The sequence below is a fragment of the Telopea speciosissima genome, chromosome 8 (assembly GCF_018873765.1).
Source record: "Telopea speciosissima isolate NSW1024214 ecotype Mountain lineage chromosome 8, Tspe_v1, whole genome shotgun sequence".
NCBI classification, from domain to species: domain Eukaryota; kingdom Viridiplantae; phylum Streptophyta; class Magnoliopsida; order Proteales; family Proteaceae; genus Telopea; species Telopea speciosissima.
Window position 1 is genome coordinate 13,617,749 of NC_057923.1, and position 22,843 is coordinate 13,640,591.

The following is a 22,843-nucleotide window of genomic DNA, read 5'->3' on the forward strand; positions in this document are numbered from 1 at the left end:
TCTGAATCCTAATTACCAACATAACAAATCATAGACTTATACCCTTAACTAGGAGTATAAGTTTAAACAAATAAAATAAATAAACACCTATCCCTCTAAAATCGTGGAGGGAGAACTTAAGACTAAAATGAATAAAAGACTGTTTAATCTTCCTAATTAAAACAAAAAAAGAACTAAAAGGCTCCAACGAAAATCAGCCTAATCAAGGCTGCTCTTCTTCTTCTTTCGAGTACTTGGATCTGCATCATTGTGGGAGTACCTCAATGTTTTGTATTCTGGACAAAACAACCTTTCCCGTATTTATGACTTGTCCCAAGAGTTCTACAGGGTTGATAGAAAGGGTCGTCCTTTGACACAATATTTTTCTGATTTTAAGAGGATGTATGAGGAGCTTAATTCCTTACTTCCTATTGCATCTGATGTGGCACAAATGCAAATTCAGCGGGAGCAATTTGCTGTTATGGGGTTTTTAGGAGGACTTGGGAAGGAATTTGACTCAGTCTGTTCTCAAATTCTTGGTGGTGACAAGGTAGCTACTTTGTTTGAAACTTTTTCAAGGGTTCTTTGTGTTTCTCGTGAGAGCACTATTGATGTTGACACTTCAACTTTGGCTTCTTCCATCAACTGTGGGCCCAACAGTGGGGTTGGTAATGGTGGTAATAGTAATACTGGTGATGGCTGTGGTCGTGGTGGTGGGGCTGGTTCTAGTAAAGCACCTACTTCGAGTACTTAAAGTAATTCTGATGGTTTTGGTGGTTTGGTGAGAACTTGTCATCATTGTGGTCATCCAAGACATATCCAACGTTTCTGTTGGAAACTTCATGGCAAACCAAATCAGCTACAGTTTGCCAACTCTGCTACTATTACTGAGTCTCCTGCTTTCACATCTACATAGCCTGAGGGTAAGACCGTGCAGATGTCTGATGATGAATATGCCCGTTTTACACGGTTCTAGATTTCTCAGTCAGCCTAGCCTCCAACTGCCACCTTTGTTCAGACAGGTAATGCCATTGCATGCCTTTCGATTGCCACTTCTCGTTCCTAGATCATTGATTCAGGGGCCTCCGAACATATGACTGGTGTTTCAGGTATACTTTCTTCTTTTTAGAAATCTTCCTCAAGTGTCACCTTAGCTAAAGTGACTGGTACCGGTACTGCTCATGTTACACCTTCTCTGTCTTTGTCTTCCGTCCTTTGTGTGCCTGATTTTCCTTTGTCTTTTATCTGTTAGTCGGTTTATAAAAACTCCTAATTGTTCTGTAACCTTTTCTTCGGATTCTTGTGTATTTCATGATCTTTCATCAAAGTGGATGATTGGTAGAGGTCGTGAGTCGGGGGGACTTTATATACTGGAGGACACTTCATCTATGGCGTGTTCCAGTGTGGCGTCACCCCACCAGATTCATTGTCGTTTGGGTCATCCTTCGTTGGAGAGTTTGAAGCTTCTTGATAGTCGTTTTCGGTCATTTTCTAGTTTAAATTGTGAGTCGTGCCAGTTTGGGAAGCTCCATTGTGTGAGTTATCCTCCTAGAGTCAATAAACGGTCTGACCAACCTGTTGCGTTGGTTCATTCAGATGTTTGGGGTCCGTGTCCTATCATTTCTACTTTAGGTTTTAGTTACTTTGTAACTTTTGTTAATGATTATTCCATGGTTACCTGGATTTACTTAATGAAAAATCGTTCTGAGTTATTTTTTATCTTTTGTGCTTTTGTGAATGAGGTAACTAATCAATTCCCAAATCCTTTGAGTGTTCTTTGTAGCGATAACGCTAAGGAATATTTTTCTGCCCCTTTTGCTGAATTTATGACTCAATGTGGTATTATTCATCAGTCCTCTTGTGCTTACACCCCACAACAAAATGGTGTAACTGAGAAGAAGAATAGACATTTAATGGAGATTACTCGTTCTCTTTTATTTGAAATGAAAGTAGTTGAATCCTTTTGGGCAGATGCTGTTTTAACTTCATGTTACCTCATTAATCGCATGCCTTCCTCTGTTGTACGTGGTGGTATTCCTTTTTCTTTATTATTTCCTTCTGTGCCATTGTTTGTTTTGCCACCGAGCGTGTTTGGTAGTGTTTGCTTTATCCGTGATCATCATCATAGTGTTTCCAAGTTGGATCCCAAGGCTCCCAAGTGTATGTTTGTTGGTTATTCTCGTACCCAAAAGGGTTATTGTTGTTATTCTTTTGAGTTGCGAAAATACTTTGTTACAGCTGATGTCTCTTTCTTTGAGTCTACACCATATGATAGTTCGTCTTTTATTGTGTCTGACATGGATGATGATCTTCCTGTTTCTATTGTTCAATCCGTTGTTCATCATGTTCTGCAGGCTGCCTCATCACCGGCACCTCAACCTATTGTGTTTAAATGTCACCAATGGAAAGTATGTGCTTGGACCCTTGCGACTGCGACTTCAGCCCCATCTCCTTCTTTGCCGGCAGATTCAGCAATAGGTAATGATCTTCCTCCTTTTGAAATTCCTTCTAATCTTGAGGTTCCTATTGCTCATCGTAAGGGGGTTCGGGCTTGTACCCAGCACCCCATTTCTAACTTTGTTTCCTATGCTGGTTTGTCTGCAACCTTTCATTCTTGTTTACACACTGTTGAAAATCATCCTATTCTTAAGTCTGTCGCAGAGGCATTGTCTAGTCCTGGTTGGAAGGCTGCTATGAATGACGAATTGTTGGCATTGGAGAAAATTAGACTTGGGATCTTGTTCCCTTACCTTCAGGTAGATTGGCTATTGGTTGTCGGTGGGTATATGTGGTGAAAGTGAACCCTGATGGGTCCTTGGCTCGCTTGAAGGCCCGCCTTGTGGCAAAGGGCTATGCCCAAGTATATGATGTTGATTACTTGGATATCTTTTCTCCTACGGCGAAGCTTACTTCTGTTCGGATTTTGATATCTCTTGCTGCTACTTACCATTGGCCTTTATATTAGCTAGATGTCAAGAATGTGTTTTTGTATGACGATTTGGATGAAGAGGTTTATATGGAGCAACCTCCTGGGTTTGTTGCTCAGAGGAAGTCTGGTTTGGCGTGTAAGTTGAAGAAGTCTTTGTATGGGCTGAAACAGCCCCCTAGGGCTTGGTTCAGTAGATTCACTGAGGTTGTGTTAGAATTTGGGCTGACACGGTGTGATAGTGATCATTCTGTATTTTTTTGTCGTTCTGATGCAGGAAAATTATTTCTTGTGGCTTATGTTGATGATATAGTCCTCACAGGAGATGATTTTTTTGGTATTGAAGGTTTGAAGACACATTTGCAGCAGAAATTTTAAACCAAGGACCTGGGAAGGTTGAAATATTTTTTGGGTGTGGAAGTTGCTTAGTCAAAGAAAGGAATTTCGCTCTCACAGCGAAAATATGTTCTTGATCTTCTGTCGAAGACAGGAATGTTTGGTTCTAAACCTCTCGATACTCCTATGGATCCTAATTTGAAGCTTACTGCTGATGATGGAGATGTCTTGCCTAATTCAAAGAAGTATCGGAGGCTTGTTGGAAAGTTGAATTACCTAACAGTGACGAGGTGTGATATAGCCTTTCCTGTTAGTGTGGTGAGTCGGTTCTTGTCTGCTTCTTAGATGTCTCATTGGGACGTTGTTATGTGTATTTTACGCTATCTTAAAAAGGCTCCTGGACGTGGTCTTCTCTACAGTGATCATGGCCATGGGCGGATATAGGGTTTTTCAGATGCTGATTGGGCAGGGTATCCTGTTGATAGGAGATCTACTACAGGATATTGTGTGTTTGTTGGTGGAAATTTGGTGTCCTGGAAGAGCAAGAAACAGGCAGTAGTTTCTCGTTCCAGTGCAGAGTCAGAGTACAGGGCTATGGCACATGTTACCTGTGAGCTAATGTGGGTGAAACAATTAATGGCTGAACTTGGCTTTGTTGATGGTTCTTCAATGAAACTGTAGTGTGACAGTCAAGCTTCTATCCATATTGCTTCAAATCCGGTGTTTCATGAAAGGATGAAACACATTAAAGTTGATTGTCATTTTTGTTCGAGAGAAGTTACAAGTTACAACAAGGACTGATTTCTCCTGGTCATGTTCCTACAGGAGAACAACTTGCAAATGTGTTCACAAAATCTTTGGAAAGTGCAAGAGTGGATTATATTTGTAACAAGCTGGGTATGATTAACATCTATGCTCCGGCTTGAGGGGGAGTGTTATAGTGAATTGTGTATGGCTCGGTATTAGTGCCTTCACTAATACAGTAATACTTAGATATGTGAGGGGTATTTTTGTCTAGGTCCTTATTATGTTTTTGTCTTGTGTTTTCCTGTTTTACCCTTCACTAAATAAATAATGAATTATTGAGGGAGATTACACAAATTGTGTAACTCCCAAGTTGCACATCTTCTCCTCTCCTCTTTCTCTCGATTTCTCTTCTTCTTCTTCTTTTTCTTAAGTAATTAACAGGACATATGTTCAACTAATTCCAATAATTCCAGACCAAGCATTCCATTTTCATTGAATGCAAATTTCTTTGTTTTTTTCCCCAAACTGAATCTTATTTTGAAACAAAATTGGCAAAACATGAACAGATTCTGATATGAAGAATATTTTCTACCAATAGGGCTGAACAGATTCTGATATGAAGATATTTTCTAGCAATAGGGCTGAACAGATTCTAATATGAAGATATTTTCTAGCAATAGGGCTGAACTGATTCTGATATGAAGTAAGTTTAAGATATGGGCAAGAGAACGTTCACCGGTCTCTTCCAAAGTTCAAAGACAATGTGGCAGCAAGTCAGGAATAGCAACTGGGTCTGCAAATAGAGGAGACCGGAGGAGGAGGAGGAAAGCAGTAGACAATATTCACCGTTCCAAGTTCCCAAATCCCAACCCACAAAGACGAAGCTTCAGGCTGGGTCTGCAATCTCCTAGCTGATGTTCTAACTTTAGAGCTCCTTCGATTTTATGTTTTTCCTTCGATTGCGGTGGGCCAAGGTTTGCAGGAAACGGCAAGGTTAAAGATTGGGAAGGCCGAAGGGAAAGGAAAGGTGTGAATTGTGAATGTGATTTTGGGATTTGGTGTTTTTTTTTTTTTTTTTTTTTTTAACCCTTTAAAATAAATGTATACAGCGTTTGAAACACATTTAAAACGAAGGGGTTTGCTGTTTTTTCCTGTATACTTCACAATCAAACGACAAACGACATTTTAAACGGTAAAAAAACGCGGACAGCGTTTTAAACGCGTTTTTGCTAACAAAGCATGAGACCCACATCAAGAGAATTCCCAGCCAGATGTTGTTTGAGTCTAGTGGCCCCACCTCCCAAAAACCTCTTATGACACTAATTACACTATGTTTTTCTTTTATCCCCATCAATTGCCACTCCGTGCAGCCATGCAATGCCACCCTTGGGGTGCCTGGGTGGCCTCTGCTCCCCCTGCCTTTGTTTCCCCTGCCTCTGCTATCTTTCACGGCCCGCCATAATCTGACTTGTTTACTGTTGCATGAATAAAAAAAGTTTATAGCTATTTCGTTCTCCCTTATGGTGCCTTGGTTGGTGTCGCCTTAAGTATTTTCACCCCTCGACCGCCTTGATTCACCTATCGCATTGACAACTATGATAACTAAAACAAGTATATAGCTATTTCCTATTTTTCCCCTAACCCTTATATTTTTCTCATATTTAAAAACAATTTTTAAAAATATTTTTCAAATAAATATTGGCCTAACACAACAAAACCGAAAATGATACACCATAATATGCCTCAAATGCACTTCAAAAACATGTAAAATTATTTTCATATTTTTTCATTAATTTTCAAATCAAGACCTCATGTTTTTCCTTATTGTTCCTTTTTTTTTTTTTTTTTTAAATTAAATATTTTCTTAATTTCAAAAATAAAAATAATTAATTATTGGCAGAAAATATTTTCGACACCGTGAGGTCATAGATCGGCCAATGGTGTCTAACACATATTAATTGATCCCTATCAAGTTTATATAACCCCTAATTTTTAAAATTTTTGTAGGAAAATCAATTTTTTGAAGCAGAAATAAAAAATAATATATATATAGAAAAAAATTTCGACACCGTGAGGTTGTAGATCGGCCTCTGGTGTCTGACATATAATAAATTCATCACTAACCAACATGTATTCATTATGTTTTTCAGAAAAACTTTTTTGGAGAAAATGATTTTACCAGAAACAGTGGAGAAGGCTTCAATGATGTGCTAGAAAGCTTCAATGATGCGTTTCCCAAGTGATTCCGACGTTTATGGGGCGAAAATTTGAAGAGGAAATCACAAATTAGCAAAAACAAGTGAAAAAAGTTCAAAATGGGAGCAAAAACCAGACTATGGAGAGTTTTCGGTCGAAATTTTGACTGAGAGTCACGAGACTCTGCCTTTTTATACCTGGAGTTTGTAACATCTGGCCAAAATATCGGCGAGATGTTACAAACAGTCGAAATTTTGTTATCTCGCTGAAATAGTGACCAAAATCTTGTATTTTTTCAATTCGACAGTGCATCTCGTCTCGGACCCAACCGAAATATGCGAAATTTCGGTAAAATTTGGCCAAGATTTTGAACTATGGCAGCAGGTGGAATTTTCTGCTTTCTAATGATGTGTTTTTTTTTTCTTTCTCAAGTCAAAAAATTTCATAAATCTTAATATGATAAAGCATTACTAAAAACCAAAAAAGCGGTAAAATATTCATTTGTTTTGATATATTTAAAAAGAAATATATTTATTCAGAGCAATTTTGACAGCATTTGCGCACACCAAATATGGTTTGATCGGAACATAACTCGTTCAATATAAATCAGATTTAAGCAATCTTGGATTTGTTGGAAAGCTGGTTTTGTGCTCTACCTAATACAAAATATCTCTTGTCAAAATTAAATCATTTGACCAATCCAATTTCTTAGAGAACAATAATATTTCTCTAAATTGAGAGCAATTTTATTACTTATAGATAAGATTATATTTTCTATGAACAGTATAAACCAAATGTGAGACAAGGTATACCAGGACAATCACCAATTCCAAGAACAATATAACCCAAATGTATGTTTTGATTGTTTCAAACTTCTAATAGCTTGCTTCTTCAGTTCTGCTGTCTTCTAGTTCTATGTTGATTTTTGATGACTTGATGTGGCTTAATATTGATTTTTGATGACTAGATGTGACTTAATATTGATTTTTGATGACTAGATGTGACTTAATGTTGATTTTTGATGACTTGTTGTGGCTTAATGTTGATTTTTGATAAGTTGATGTGGCTTAATTTTGATTTTTGATGATCTAAGGTATGTATTGTAGCATACTAAATAATGTTAGAAAAGAGGGGAAATAAAAAATAACACTTGGTCGCACATAGGCTAGTTCCTTGTCGCCTAAGTGCTTAGGCACCCCTCTACCACCTTGGCAATTATGACTGTAACCAACTAGATGAGATGATCTCCTTTTCTCTTTCCAGGTTCTCACAGAAAACTGCAATTTATTTCTAATGATGTTGATCACTTTTTCTGACTGATTTAGTTGGATAAACACCCTGCCATTCCTTTTGATATCGAGAACAAACAGAATTCAATCGTGCTAGCCAATTTCTTTTTGATTGTAGAATGGAGCACAAGTCTACAAATAACCACGAGAATGAGCTAGAAAAAGTGTAAAAATCTATGTACATAAATGTGAAAATGAAAACAGTAATGTAGTAGATATTATATGCTGTACGACAAATACTATTAGTGTAAATGTTTATTCAACATTCCGCTTAGGAAGCCTTACCTAAACAGCCCCAAAAATATGCTACGTGGCAGATCAGATCAAGCCCAACCTTTTTAGACAGGTAGACCCCAAGTCCCCTGTTCATATGTCAAGTTTCAGCTAAATCGAAATTTGCCAAAGTGGCAAAATACAGCTTTTGAAAAACTCAATACTATGGAAGAGTGCACAGTAGTGGTCGAAGTACCTGTAGATTTGCATGGAAATACACATGGAGTCGTGGATGCATGCTAATAGCTAGGAGTGTATATGATTGAATTAGGTTTTGAAATTGGACATGTGGCGAATCCATACAATGTCCTCTCTATCCCACAGTCGGATTAGCCACATCATTTTTCCTCATGGCACAAAATGGTAATCCGTCTTGAAAGCCCTTCCAAACGAGACATGTGAAGGCAATTTTCCCATGCTAATATGGATTGTATGTTAATAATTAATCAATTTATTACTCCCTGACATACTATTAGATGCCAGGAAAAATTGTGTTAGTCAAAGTAGAATTAGAGTCTTGGTTTCGCTCTTAATATTCTTTTGAATATTTGATCAGTCTCTGGCACATTAGCACATTAGCAGAATTAGAGTTGCTCTCTTAATTTTGATTGGTGGCCATGTTTATTTATCTATTAGCCAATTAAGATTTATAAAAAATCAGAATGACCAATGGGGTTACTTGCACAGCTATTGCAAGGGGTTATTTGCTAGAATGCAGAGTTCATACAAAAATACTCCTTTTTGATCTGTCATTCATAATAGAATTTAGCTGGTCTACTTATTTCACAATCAGAATTTCTGCTTTGGTAGATACTTTGATTGTCTGTTACAATATAATAGCTTGTTATTTCTCATCAACATGCATCCTCTACAGATCTGCAGGAAGAACAAATGTCGCTCTTTCATTCTCTTGTAATTTTCATTCTTCTGGTGCATTCTCGGAGTCAAAATCATTTAATGCATCTGCATTAATATGGGTGGTTCCTGATCCTCCCCTTTCTCTTGGAGTGCCAATGACGTGGATCCTTCCACCATTCTATACCATGTTGGATCCCTTGCCTGCATCATCAGAATCATACAACCAAAATGATTCTCATGGTCGTAAAGGAACTATTATTTATTCTCTATTGAGAGCTTCTGGTGAAAAGAATGAAGATATGCAACAGGATTCCATTTCCATTGATGGCGGAAGAATAAAGACAACAGAAAGTAATAATATTGCTTGCATTCAGGCAAAAGACCGAACAACTGGAAGAACTGAAATTGCAACTTGTGTTAGGGTTGCTGAGGTATTAATATGTTCTATTTTTTTTTCATTGATGAATGATATTTTGTAAACTCCTGGTTATGCTGTGCTGATCCATAAGTATTTACTCTTTGACAGAAAACTGCTTCATAATCTTTGCATCAATTGTTGTTCTGATTTCTTCTCTAAATGCATTCATGGCCCCCTTAGTTGATGCATTTAGTCAATGCACATCATCTTTAAATGAGCTGTAAATCTGAGATGTTACATTTCCATAATCTCATCCCAAGTTTAGAAATGGAATTATCTTCTCCAATTAAATTCCTGAAGAATGCCTGACCATATATTTTGTTTGGAAGCTTCTAATCAATTGGAACAACGTTCTTAGTAGTTGCTGTTATTCTGTCCGTCCATAAACTTTAAATGCTTCAAGGACAATCATCCTCCAAAGAATGTGACCTATGAGGCTATGAGTAAATATTGTCATTATAGGCCTCCACGGGATCTGTAGAAATGACAAGAATTCCACCAGACAGATGCCTATAATTATTGATGGAAAAGGGTCCCATGACCCTAAAGTGAGCTTACCTGGGATCACAAAATCCAAGTTTGTTTATCAAGATTTGTCCATTAGTATTACTGTGTTAGTGTCTATAATTGATTTTGATGAATTTCATGAATAATGGCTTGTGAACAATGTGCCCGCAGCCTCTTTATTTATAATCAGAGATCATTACAATAAAGGAAATAAAATCCTAGTCAAATCACATGTGCAACATGTGCATAATGAACCTGGACACTTTAATGTGTCCGGGTCCGGGTCACGGGTCACCGGGTAATCCGTGAACATTCAACAGATTTCTTCAGTGTAAGACAATTGATGGGACCTCATTGGTAAGTTCTACAAGATCTTATGCAATGGACACCAGTGGTTTTGGACCTGAATCCATTAGACAGTATTTTCTATTATAAGTGAAAAGGAAAGAGAAAATACAAGCATAAGAACTGAAAGAAAGAAATTAATGTAGATTATCCTCTCTTCCCCCCCCCCTCTGAAAAAGAAAAAGAAAAGGAAGATAACATGTCAGGACAACAATATTGTTTGTTATTAAGAGAAAAAAAAACCTGTCAGGACACAATGCGGAAAGCATGAACAACAAAATCATAGTTGTCAACGCGTCGCCTAGGCGGTGTCTTGGTCGACTTGGGCGCCTTGGATTTTGGTCCTCTCCACCACCTTGGGTCGCCTAACCGCCGTGACAACTATGAACAAAATGCTACCGGAGCAAAAGATAAATCCCCAAGAAAGAACCAATGACAAAGGCACCACAAGTTCAATCCCAAAAAAGCAGCAATATGAGGCTGAGAGCATTCTGATGCAATGTTGTGCTTTGGCCTCTTCTTGCCCATCCTAGTAGAATCACTGGATTGATACATTTCCTATTCGAAGTCTAAGATTAACTAAACTGTGTTCCTAATCAATCTTTTTTCGGCCTCCTATTTTAATGATTCCCCTTTTTTTTGAAATTTTGATCTTTTGATGGTATTATCTTAATCAATCACGAGCCTCTTTTTTTTTTTTTTGAGTGTCCACTTTGCATTAGTCCAATGTGATATTTCTCTAGCAATATCTCTGATGAGCTGAAATTAAGGAAAGAAATTAATTTTAGAAAAAAAAACAAGAGTTTTTAGCTGTCTATTATCGTTATCAGGCGAAGACTCGAAGCTGGTAAGTTTCTGATGAAGGTTCATGTTAGGCAATTTCTGAACTGTGTATATTGCAACCAGAAGGGGAGGAAAATCCCTATGTTGATAAGTAGGTCATATCAATCACTTGGGCGCATCCAATGCCAATATTGGGACTCCTTCCACGTAATTTTTTTTTTATAAATGAAAACTCCTTCCATGCGTATTGGGATGGACAGTTTTACAGCTATTTATCGTGGCTTCTCAGTGAGTGGGTGGAGAGGCTTCTGATATGAATTACACACCAGCCAAAGAAAAAAGAAAGAGTGAGTGATTCAGATTCAAGGCTCAGGGTACTCCCAACGCATGAGAAGAACCAGACCAGGAAGCCCCCTTGTGGGTCAGTTTAAGGGCTGTTATCTTCTATATAATTTTTTTTTTATTAATTAGTTTCCTTGTAAAGGCTGGGATCTTGGTTATAAATTTCATTCCTTTTTCTATTCTGTTTTGTGAGTCCTAGTCAGTATAGAACCTCTCCTATAGCTTGTGAATTGTGATTAGGAGAAGTTTTCCTGGTTTGGTTTTGGTTTTCTGTTTCATGGTCAGTTTAGGAGTTCTAGTTAGTCTTTATGTCTATTTTTAGTTACTGTTATGGTTATACTTGGCTCCAGCCTTTCCTTTTTAGTGTCTGCTTCAGTTTAAGCAGTCTTTATTTAGGTTTTTAAGTGGCTCCAACCTTGTGCACGTTTTTGAGTAATGAGAATTGGATTCAGTTTGTTTATTCTGTTGTGATTCAGAATATTGTTACTGTGGTAATTCAGTCCAGCTCTACTTCGATGATTCAGTAAGTTGATTGGTGGTGATTCCAAAATCACATTTTTCTTTCTTCTCTCTCTATTTTCTGGTTTCATCTCCAATTTACAAGTTAGTTCTTCTCGCGCATATTATTCTGGTTTCTAATTTTGAATCTTATTCTTTGATCTATAAGCAATTGTTTCTGTTGGTTATTTGCTGGTCGGTACTTTTGTTAATCCATTCTGATTCATATCTTTGAATCAGCTCATTACAGCAATTGAATTCTGTTCTAGTTGACCTTCCTTGTTCAACTGGGATTCTTAAGTATCTTTTAATCCACCCATCAGAATCTGCTGAAACTTGATGGAGATATTCCTCTAATAATCTGGAACACCCTTCAACCAGCCTTTGGTATGTTACTGACCTGTGCGTACTAAGTTATAATTTTTCTCCCATTTTGGTCTTGCAATTCTGTTGTGAGTTTCCTTAACTGAATAGGATTTGACCAGATCTCAGAATCCAACCTTCTGATCACTCTGAGAATTTGATATCTTGTTCTCCTATACTAAAATAGTCTTCGACTAGAGTTTCAGTCACATCTGATACAGGTGTCCAAAACGGCTCTATAGAATTTCACGTTTATATTGCCAGCTTCTTATTTTGAAATGGATAGACTTTTATCGGAAGTGCCAGGTTATGGATTCTGTAAACATAGAGAGTAGTTTCTGAATGCATGTTGTAACATTGAGTTCTATGTACTATGCCTTGGGGAGAAACCTGGATTTGTGCTTCTGTTTTTTGTAAATTTAGTATGAATTTGCGTTATGTGTTCTTCTCACTTTTTCTTTGTTACCACAAAAGGTTATTGTGCTCAGAACCATTTCTGTGATCAGGTGGCTCAAATAAGAGTTACTGAGGGATTTCCTTTCCATGTGGCTGATCTAGCTGTTGGTGACAAACTTGAACTTGTTGTAAGCTACTGTGATGATCTAGGTAGTCAAAGTTCAGCAATACCAATGAAGTGCCTCTTTGTGTATTCCAGTTTTGTGGTTTCATTATTTATGTGGTTGTGACTCTTCCTTTTTTAGGGAGCCCCTTCCATGAAGCTTACGGTGTTGTTCAAGCAAAGGCTGAGACTAATTACCCGGATATTGTTTCTATTGGTGACACATGTGATAACAAAGGAAGAATCCATCTGAAGGTCTGATGCATGTTTCTATTTTTCCTAATTTTCCAAGTTTCAGTGGTTTTAGAACTTTTGGTTCAATACAGTTCACTCTTTGAATCACCTAGAGCCATGCCATATTTACTTGGAATTTGTGAGTTGCTATTTCCACGTCCCTTTTTGCATCTTCTAGACCCATTACTTCTGTGTTTGCATTGGACAGCAGCCTCCTGCTTTGAATAAGAGAGGTTTCTTGAAAATTGAATAAAATATTTTCTCTATGCAAATACAGTAGATACTGTAAAGATGCAAAAAGGGTAAGCAGTTCCATCTTTAAATATAAGAATATTTTTTGTGCAGATAATCAAATGAGAATATACATGATTTATCTAATTAGCATATTATTATTATTGTTATTTGTTATTATTATGATATTATGATAATAATAGTAATAATTGTTGTTGTTATTGATGTTGGGATTGTTTCTTTTCCTCTTACCTCTCACTTTCTCCTGTCTTTCTGCTTAAAGGCAATGCACCATGGTAGGGCTCTTGTTCGGATATCAATTCACGAACAGTCAGAGAAGTCAGACTACATGATGGTACTTTCCTTTTCTTTATTGTTTATCTCTCTTTTTTATTGTGGTATAGCTTGCTTTTCCATTGATAGACTACATGCCTAATTTTTGAACTCCTCCATTTTCAGATTTCAGTTGGTGCTCATTTACATCCTCAAAATCCAGTCATATCTGAGGGTCATTATCTTAACTTCAGTATAGAAGGTAGGTCTTTTATCTTATGTTTTTAGTGGACTTTGGATCGCCTTTGTGCTACTGCATCTGCAGGGGGCATTTATTTCTATACATATGGGTTGGTATACAGGATGTCATGATTGGGATAAAACAATTAGTTTCAGGTTGGGCCCCTGTGGATCTAATTCTAACTGGGATCCATATACAACTTGAGATAAAATGGATCCTAAATATGGATTTCAGGAGAAACACACAATTCCATCTGTGTATGTGTTTGGGGAGGGGAGGGTACCATTTCTTGGATCTATCTATGGATCCAAGTCCAAACAAGACTTGAATTATGGTAATCCACACCCGAACTGAAATCCTGAATGGTTGTGATGTTGGTATCCAAATTTGGATACACTAGATGATCTGAAACTGTATTTTATGTATTTGTTGTGGGGTTATACTGCCACATTCTACATCCCTCTTGGGTGCAAAGGCAACACATGATGTGATGCAGATCAAAGGTACTCAAAGAAGTACCAAAGGAAGAAAAAGCTTGAAAGCCACAGGTGATGTGATGCTGATCAAAGATTCTTAAAGAAGTACCAAAGAAGGAAAAGAGCTTGAGGCAACTCAGAGAGTGAACTCAGTGGGTCAACTCAGTAACTCAAACGAGTTGACTTAGTCCGCTCAGTTTTGGATCAGCAATGGGCCAGCACAAGCGTTCCCTCAACATGGGACACTTAGTTGATCTTTTATTTTGTTTGTGTTGCCTTTAGTTACTTGTACTAGTTTTACACTTGTACTAGAGTTCCACTTTGTTAGAACTTCTATCCAATCTATTTAAGTAGTTGAGACAAAAAGGACGTACCTAGTGCACGAGGCTCCCACCACTATGGGGTCTGGGGAGGGTCATAATGTACCCATCCTTACCCCCGCTTCACGGAGAGGCTATTTCCCAACTCGAACACATGACCACTGAGTCGCAATGGAGCAACATGACCTCTCGCCCTTTTAGCTGCTTCAATTGGAATCATATCACTCCTCCTTACTGGGGCATCCCTAGGCCTTCGTTGAACATGATCTTATCACCCCAAATGACTCTCTCAGAGCTTGTAATTGATCGGAGCAATTCCCAAGACATCTTTGATACGATCATTCCTTACTTTATCTTTCCTTGTTTTTTCCACACATCCATCTTAACATCCTCATCTCTGCCGCACATAGCTTCTCAATATGACACTTCTTAGCTATCCAACATTCTGCCCCATACATCATAGCCGGTCATACATCAGTCCTATAAAACTTTCCTTTAACCTTTCAAGGAATATGTCGGTCACATAGCACTCCAGACACTCCTCTGCACTTCATCCATCCCACTTTAATTCTCATTGAAACATCATCTTCTATGCCACCTTCTTTATTTATGATTTACCCTAAATATCTAAAATAGTCACTATGCAGTATCTCTCTTTCCTCAGTTCGCACCATGTCAGTATCCATCGTAGTGTGACTAAAATTACACTTCATCTACTCCATCTTCGTTCTACTAATCTCTTTAATGTTTAAAGTAGTTTGGATACTCCATAAGGGGTTGTCAACAACCTAAGGATTTTCCTATTCTCTTTTGCTTTTTTTTTTTTTCTAATGTGTTTATTCCTTGTTGAGTTCCATTGTGATTCTGTCACGCCCCGATTCCTGTACCACAGGGACACGTAACTGGAGTGTATAACCTACGCTCCATGCTCCCACCAGTATTCAAGCTAATTCATCCATACCACACGTGACAGATCAAAGGATAAGATGAAATATATATTAACAATATTCAGAGTAGCAGAAGCTATGTTATAACATAAATACATTAACTAGTGGCAGTTTATTGGAGTTTACCATTCTATCGCATTAAATTATCATAAGTTATCACCCCATCAGGATTTATGTATTACATAATTTCTAAATAATACATCATTCATGACAGAAATAAAAAATAATCAAAGTATCAAATATCAAAGTATCAACATGTGGCCACCGACCCATCACCGCTACTCTCCCTGGTAGCACATGTCGCAATAGCGGTTTGGCCCATGCTCCTCTACCTCAAGAGTCCACCATTCTCCACTGCCATCCTCAGGTACCACATACTCTGAGTCACTTGGCTCCATCATACCTGCATCACAATCTAAAAAGAGGTATCCTTGAGGAATGAGCTCCACTGAGCCCAATGAGCAAATCAAACCATACAAGCAACCACAACATGTATGAATGACAGATATCATGATGCATGAATGCATTAATGGCTTTTTCACCTAACATCACGTTGTAAGTCTGGTCTAGTGCTACTGCAACACCCTAGGTAGCATCCCCCGGCCCTCCACCTCTCACACATTGGTGGCCTATCCGACAATGTCAAACCCGAGTTGTGCAATGAGCCTGCCGGTCCCAGTCCTAGAACAAATCGCCGGTCCCAGTACCTAAATCGGAATCGATGGTTTACCCAGCAAACCCCCAAGGTTAATCCCACTACCACGGTTCCGGTCCTACATCAGAATCGCCGCTCCCAGTACCTATATCGAAATCGTTGGTTTCCTCGTGGGGGATTATCCAACACATAAACCCCTGTTGGTAAGGGTTGTAGCACTGGGTATATTGTCGTCCTAGCCAGCAACATCTAGATGCATAATAGGGGTATGCACAAGCGTAGGCCAAAGGTCAAGTCCATAGTCCCTACATTGGGCTCGCTATCCTCTCGCCCCCTCTAGCTTACACGTGCACATATATTTGTTTTCAATTACCGTTCCCAAGTTTGGCGCACACTATGGCACTTGGGTCCTATCAATCCCATACATATCTCAATCACCATTCATTCTCGTGTCTCAACACTTAACCATAACCCATTCGTGATTCACACGCAAGTCTCATCATATTCTCACAACCACATTCATAGTCTCATCATAATAGTTCAAAAGCAAGATACATCCTAAGAATATACATTCAACATGGTACAATCCAACACAACCACCCTCAGCATTATAAGCATCTTTGTTATAAAAGCTTGGAAGTTAAACAAGCACATGCATGTAAGGCATTCGTATAGTAAAGGTGCAAAACACACCAAATTAAGATCAAGTATCTGATTTCCTCACCTTGTGCTTTCGATCGAATTTCCAATGTACGGTCCGGATCTCTAGGTATCGGCATGTGCCCGTGCCTAATCGAGTGCCCTAGACATGTATACAAATGTGGGGTTAATTTCCACTTTGGAGTTAGGCCCCCAAGAGAAAGAGGACCCAAAAAGGGTTCAAACTCACTAAAACAGGGGACCGACAAGAAAAGTAAGTCCCACCGGCAGGAACAAGCCCTGGGCTTCCTGCCTCCTCCTGCCTATCCCCTGGCAGTATCCACAAGCAAGAACAGCAGGTCCCCACCGACAGGAACAACCCAGGAGCTTCCTGCCTGTCCCTTGGCAGTGTCCACAGGCAGGAACAGCCCAGGAACCTTCGTGCCTGTCCTGCTGTATTCACAAATCCGAGTTTGGTCTTGGGATTTTGGGGTTTTGGCTCATAAGGAGCATACCCCAAGGTCTTATGGAGTTCCCAAGCCATGAGGACAACCTTCAATTGAGGTCTATTGCATTCCAATCACTTGGTTGCATGAACCCTATGATTTAAATGGGTTTATTCACACAAGCATGGGAAGATGAGTACATGGGGAGGATCATAGGGTGGGAGGACTCATTTAAGGCCCACAATGTAGCTTAAAGCTTAACTACATGAGAAGCATTCACAACTAGTAGGAAATCCCCAAAAATCATTATCCCACAAGTTAGGGTTGTCCCATACGAGTAAGGGTTTCAAATAGGAAAGGAATGAAGGTTAAAGGAATTAATGTGGCTTCCAGTTATTGTGAATGACACCCCCCCCCCCCCCCATCAATGGCTTCTTCACTTGGGTGGGTGGAGCTCCATTGATGGTAGGTCCTTTCAAACCTAACCCTAAAATGAACAATAAATGAGAGGGAGAGATGAAGCATAACACTCACCAAGTAGGAAGCTGGGTTTGGGCTTAGGCTCAAGCTCCACTACTCCTCCTTTCCCTTCCCTTCTTCTTCTCCTTTCGTCTTCTCTTCTTCATGAGAAGCATTCACAACTAGTAGGAAATCCCCAAAAATCATTATCCCACAAGTTAGGGTTGTCCCATACAAGTAAGGGTTTCAAATAGGAAAGGAAGGAAGGTTAAAGGAATTAATGTGGCTTCCATTAAATGAGAATGACACCCTCCCCCCCCCCCCCCACATCAATGGCTTCTTCACTTAGGTGGGTGGAGCTCCATTGATGGTAGGTCCTTTCAAACCAAACCCTAAAATGAACAATAAATGAGAGGGAGAGATGAAGCATAACACTCACCAAGTAGGAGAGCTGGGTTTGGGCTTAGGCTCAAGCTCCACTCCTCTTCCTTTCCCTTCCCTTCTTCTCCTTTCCTCTTCTCTTCTTCTCTCCTTCTCAAATCGATTTATGGCTTTTAGAAAGTGAAGTGAATAGTAGCTTTGCCCCTATCGACTTTACATGGCCATTAGGACATGTTTGGTTGGGTTTTAAATCCTTAGGTCTATTTGACTAGGGCTTGTTTGGTTGGGTACTAACCTTAGGTCCTAGTTTAAGTTATTGGGCCTTTTAACCCACTTAGGCCCATAGCCCAGATTCTAATTATAAAGTGGGCAATCCTAAGGTCCTAAGCCCAATTTAGTGTTTATGTGCTACTATTCATATTAAAATATAATGCATAGGGATCGCAGCTCACCTCACGCATACGGTGACAGTGCCAGGAATAGTCCTCTCTCTTCTGCGCAGTCTTCACACATACATACAAGGGGATCAGCCTCAAAAGCAGGTCTCGGGTATCTTCTACTCGCTTCTGTCCACTCGCTAATATAGGGTGGGTAGTTGACAAATCTACCACAGTCTACAAACCTCCCCCACGTCCAGTTTATAAACCTTTCCTTGACAATGTCTCCCGACAATCAATCGATGATCTTGATCGTCGGTTTGACAGTAGCGATCCATAGGTCGACGGTGTAGGCGGCCGCCCAAGCTACGCTACATTCACAAAGTTTAAATTAGTACAGGTTTTGGGCACGGATATAACAGATTCTTTATTCCTTTTTTAAATAATGGCCGAAGGGGTAAACCTCGTCATGATGTGTCACATTAGTATTTTCTTGAGGGACTGCCATCTATTGGGAGGATAGGCATATTCATGGGCATGGCATTCATGATTAATTTTTAACTTTTATATAGTTTGCGCTTTCTAACCTTTCCATGACATTGATCTCCTTATAATCGTGCTTTTGATGAATCTAATGTTACGCAAGAATTCTTGTGATTCTCTATGTAATGGATTCCTACACTTTAATAATTGGACTGTTTGTAACCTTACGACTCTGATGATGGTTAAAAGATAATTTTCTAGGAGCATGACATGTAAATCATCAAACCATATTTTTAAGGCTCAAGACAAAAGATGAAGTGAAGAGGAATTCTGTGTGTGTGTGTGTGTTGGGGGGGGGGGGGGGGGGGAGGGGCTCTGTATGCCTACCCTGCCTTCTCTTTTGATTTATTGAATAAAAATCTTATATAAAAAAATAGTTTGAAGAAAAAAGTATTGAAGCAAGAAATATCAAAAGCTGATATATTTTAAGGGATACTAAATAAATATGTATAAAAGATTACATAAATCAGCATAATGGAAGTTGAGATAACAGAAAGGAAAACAAATCTAAAGTTGATATTAAATTTGGTAGGAAAAAGCCGCTCAAGTTCAAGGAATGACACACCCCCCCCCCCTGTTGCCCCCGAAAAAAAAAAATATTCCCCCCACTTTTCCCTCCTTACACACATCCTTCCTGGAGCACCCTTGAAAATTTTATAAATGTGAAAAAAATGTTTACATCCTAAAGGACGGGGGTAGGTGTGACCCCAAAACATTTAAATCCAATTAGATGAACCCAGTGATCAATGAATCCTGAACAAATTCACATTAAGAGCTGAGTCCCTTTTGATATCAATCTTATGCAAAGCAAGGTTCGCACAAGCTCATCCTCTCTAGTAGGGATTATAACTCTGTCAATTGGTCAAGATCATTACATTAAAAGCAGTAAATGCATGATTAGAACTCTTTTGAGTTATTGAGTCTGTAACATTGTTTTCTTGTTAGTTGTTGAAGGCAGCTACTTTTTCCTTTCGGAGTTGTACCATTATTGTATTCTTTCTTATAAATTCAGTTATCAGTAAGAAACACCCCCACCATGTCCACGGTTCATCCTATTAGAATCTTTTATGTTCAACTTCAGTTTTCCATGCATGGCAGGGAGCAGACTAAGTTTTGCTTTTGTTTTGGAAATGAGTGCAAGGACTCTAAAGATATTTACCAATTGCAACTTGTCACCTGAACAGTAGAATGTAAATATCCAAGTAATCTCATGAACCCAATTTAAAATATTGTGCTGGATCATCATGGTGGGAAAAGCTTGTTCTCAAAGATAAGCAGGTTCCATTCCTTATATACCTCTCGAATGTATAGCAAAGGAATTAGGCTGAAATCCTTGACAGTTTTGTTATTAGGATTCTATACTTGATAGTTTTGTTAATAATCTCAAGTAAAATAATATTTGAAAAAGAAACCTTCAAAGTCTTAACTCTTGATTGAATCTGAGGAAAAGGGCCATCTTAAAATGGACTCTCTATACTAAGTAGATTTTAACAAAGCGTACAAAATAAGATAAAAAACTAGATTATAAAATGTTAGATTGAAGTTAAGATGTACTTGAGAAAGTGAAACTATAATTATGAATTCAGTAAAACTGATCCTTTCGAGCAAAACCACTAACAGCAAGAATAATATTAAAACCTGTAATCTGATAAATTAAAAGTAAAAAGGGTGACATGATGGTCATTTTTCGTGACTTGGCATGTCACCCACTTGATTTATGCCATGTGGCTGATTAGATTATCCCTCTTTTGTCCAGGTCTTTTTTTTTTTTTGGGTGGGGGGGGGGGGGGGGTGTAGTGCAATAGCTTGTAAATTGTTTTCATGAGTATTTAAAGCAACTCTGATTGAAGCCTCTTTGCCATCTTCCTTTTACTTTGTAACATATTCCTGATCTGGTAATATGTAAGTATCCCCCTGAATGTATTTTAATACAATAAATTCTTTATGTTCTTGTATCAATGAATATAATTCAATGAAATCTCGTGTGTTGGGCTTGGTGGCTCATGTTCATAATGAAGGTGCGAGTGTTGACTTGACCAGATTATGGTCAAAATGGCAAATCATTCATAATTGGTATTGCCTTTTTACTATCCCTCCAATATTTTCCATATGATATCCTAAGTTTCCACTCTATATGTTAGGGTTAATCGATCGAGTATATGGTCAGTGGGTGAGTGGCAATGAAAGTGTTTTGTCTATAGACATGGTCTCTGGAGAAGCCCATGCAGTTGGGGAAGGTGCAACCCAAGGTACTGAACCGAACTCTCGTTTACTTGTCATTTTCTGTGTACTGGAATCAATTCAAGCACTTTGAATTCCGTTTTCTGCTTATTAGCATCCTGTACTACTGCTTTTAGAAATATCTTTTCTAACAGCTGACAGGTATCTTTCTCTGAACAGTTATTTTTGAAAGTTCAAGTTTGAAACTACAAACAACAGTGTCAGTGCAAAGGATGAATCTGGTTTTAATTGATGCACCTGCAGAGACCTTAACCAATGTCCCCTTCCCTACAAAAGGATATAATTTCTCAGTCAGATTAAGGTATGCATATAGCCCTGTCCTCTAATATTTTTGCTATTATCTTGGATTAATTGTTTGTGATAGGTTATGTCTACCTTTTAGTCTGTTCAATTTCTGAATTTGATATTTTGATAATTCTTATGTTATGTAGTTATTCAGGAAAATGAAGAATATGATGTATGGCTTAAGTTGACTGGCTAATTGTTACCATTGAGTGTAGATGATTTTTAAAAACTGAGTTCATTCCTTGAAACGTTTCATGATGTTGCACATTAGGTCCACTTTAAAAATTCTTAGTGACGTTTAAATATATGTAGAATAAATCTCCTTTCTTAAAGCTACTTTCGTAGAATACGAAGTATGATGCTGGAGCTAGTCATTGTTTTCTTTTGATTAGCATGGCAGCTTTAAGCCTCCATCATCCCCCCTTTTTTTAAGTTTGAATGTCCTACCTTTTTTTTACTGGTTTTATGTGGCCAAGTTAAACACTGTTCGGGTAATTCTCTCATGTGTTAGCTCATAGCTGCAACAACTAGATGTGAAGAATGCGTTCCTTCATGGGGAACTAGAAGAGGAGGTTTACATGGATGTTCCTCCTGGTTTTTCTGGTCCAGATACACATGGCAAGGTCTACAAGTTAAGACAGGCATTGTATGGATTAAAGCAATCACCACGAGGGTGGTTTGGACGCTTTCATAAAGCTATGATTGTAAAACCTAACACGATGCAGAGAAGAATGGAAATCGCAAACACAATCACACAATGCATACAAAGATTTACGTGGTTCGACAAGGTTGTCTATGTCCACGGTGAGATGAGATCTGTTTCACTATCAATGGAGGATAGGGTTATAGTCGCTCGTTCCTCACACCTCTCTCAGATTTGCAATACAGAGAAAGAACTCTCGCTACAGATTTATAGCAAAACCCTATACAGGAAATTTACCGAAATACCCATATAGTCCTTAAAAAATGATGGTTGTGGGTTACAAACAATGATGGTTGTGGGTTTCAAACAGAGTAATGCTGGTCATACTCTGTTCATCAGAAGAATGGTGAGTTGAATACTGTTCTTATTGTGTATGTCGATGACATTGTGGTTACAAGAAGCGATAGTAGTGAGATAGCCTGGTTGAAGACCTTTCTGGCCTTCTAGGTACCAAGTTGAGATTAAAGATCTAGGTAAGTATCGATATTTCCTTGGGATTGAGGTTGCAAGATCAGATTAGGGAATCTTCCTCTCTCAACAGAAGTATACACTTGATCTTTTGACTGACACTGGGATGTTGGGGTGTAGACCAGCAAATACCCCTTTAGAGGCAAATTTTCATCTCAAGCAAAAGGATGGTGAACCCATAGGTAAAGAGAGATATCAGAGATTGGTTGGGAGGTTGATTTACGTGTCTCACATTAGGCGGTATATTGCATTTGTTGTTAGTATGGTCAGCCAGTACATGCATGAACCCTACTTTTGTAATTTGGATGTTGTTTGTAGGATTTTGAGGTACTTGAAGTCTGCCCATGGTCGAGGGGTTCTTTTTTCTGCTCATGAACATCTCCGTATTGAAGCTTATACTATGCTGATTGCACTCGCTCTCCTGATGATAGACCTTCCACGACTGGATACTGTACTTTGGTTGGTGGAAACCTCATCACTTGGCACAGTAAGAAGCAAAGCGGTG

At 38.6% G+C, this 22,843-nt stretch overlaps 1 protein-coding gene across 1 annotated transcript in view; it reads left to right on the forward strand.

The window, feature by feature from the left end:
- Positions 1–22,843, forward strand: part of LOC122672142 (nuclear pore complex protein GP210) — a 108,733-nt gene that overhangs the window by 67,378 nt on the left and 18,512 nt on the right. Inside the window, exons 24-30 of the mRNA XM_043869638.1 lie at positions 8,621–9,035; positions 12,367–12,466; positions 12,562–12,674; positions 13,168–13,239; positions 13,344–13,419; positions 20,783–20,890; positions 21,042–21,183. Coding sequence (XP_043725573.1) covers positions 8,621–9,035; positions 12,367–12,466; positions 12,562–12,674; positions 13,168–13,239; positions 13,344–13,419; positions 20,783–20,890; positions 21,042–21,183 — 1,026 coding nt within the window. The remainder of the gene's footprint in view (positions 1–8,620; positions 9,036–12,366; positions 12,467–12,561; positions 12,675–13,167; positions 13,240–13,343; positions 13,420–20,782; positions 20,891–21,041; positions 21,184–22,843) is intronic.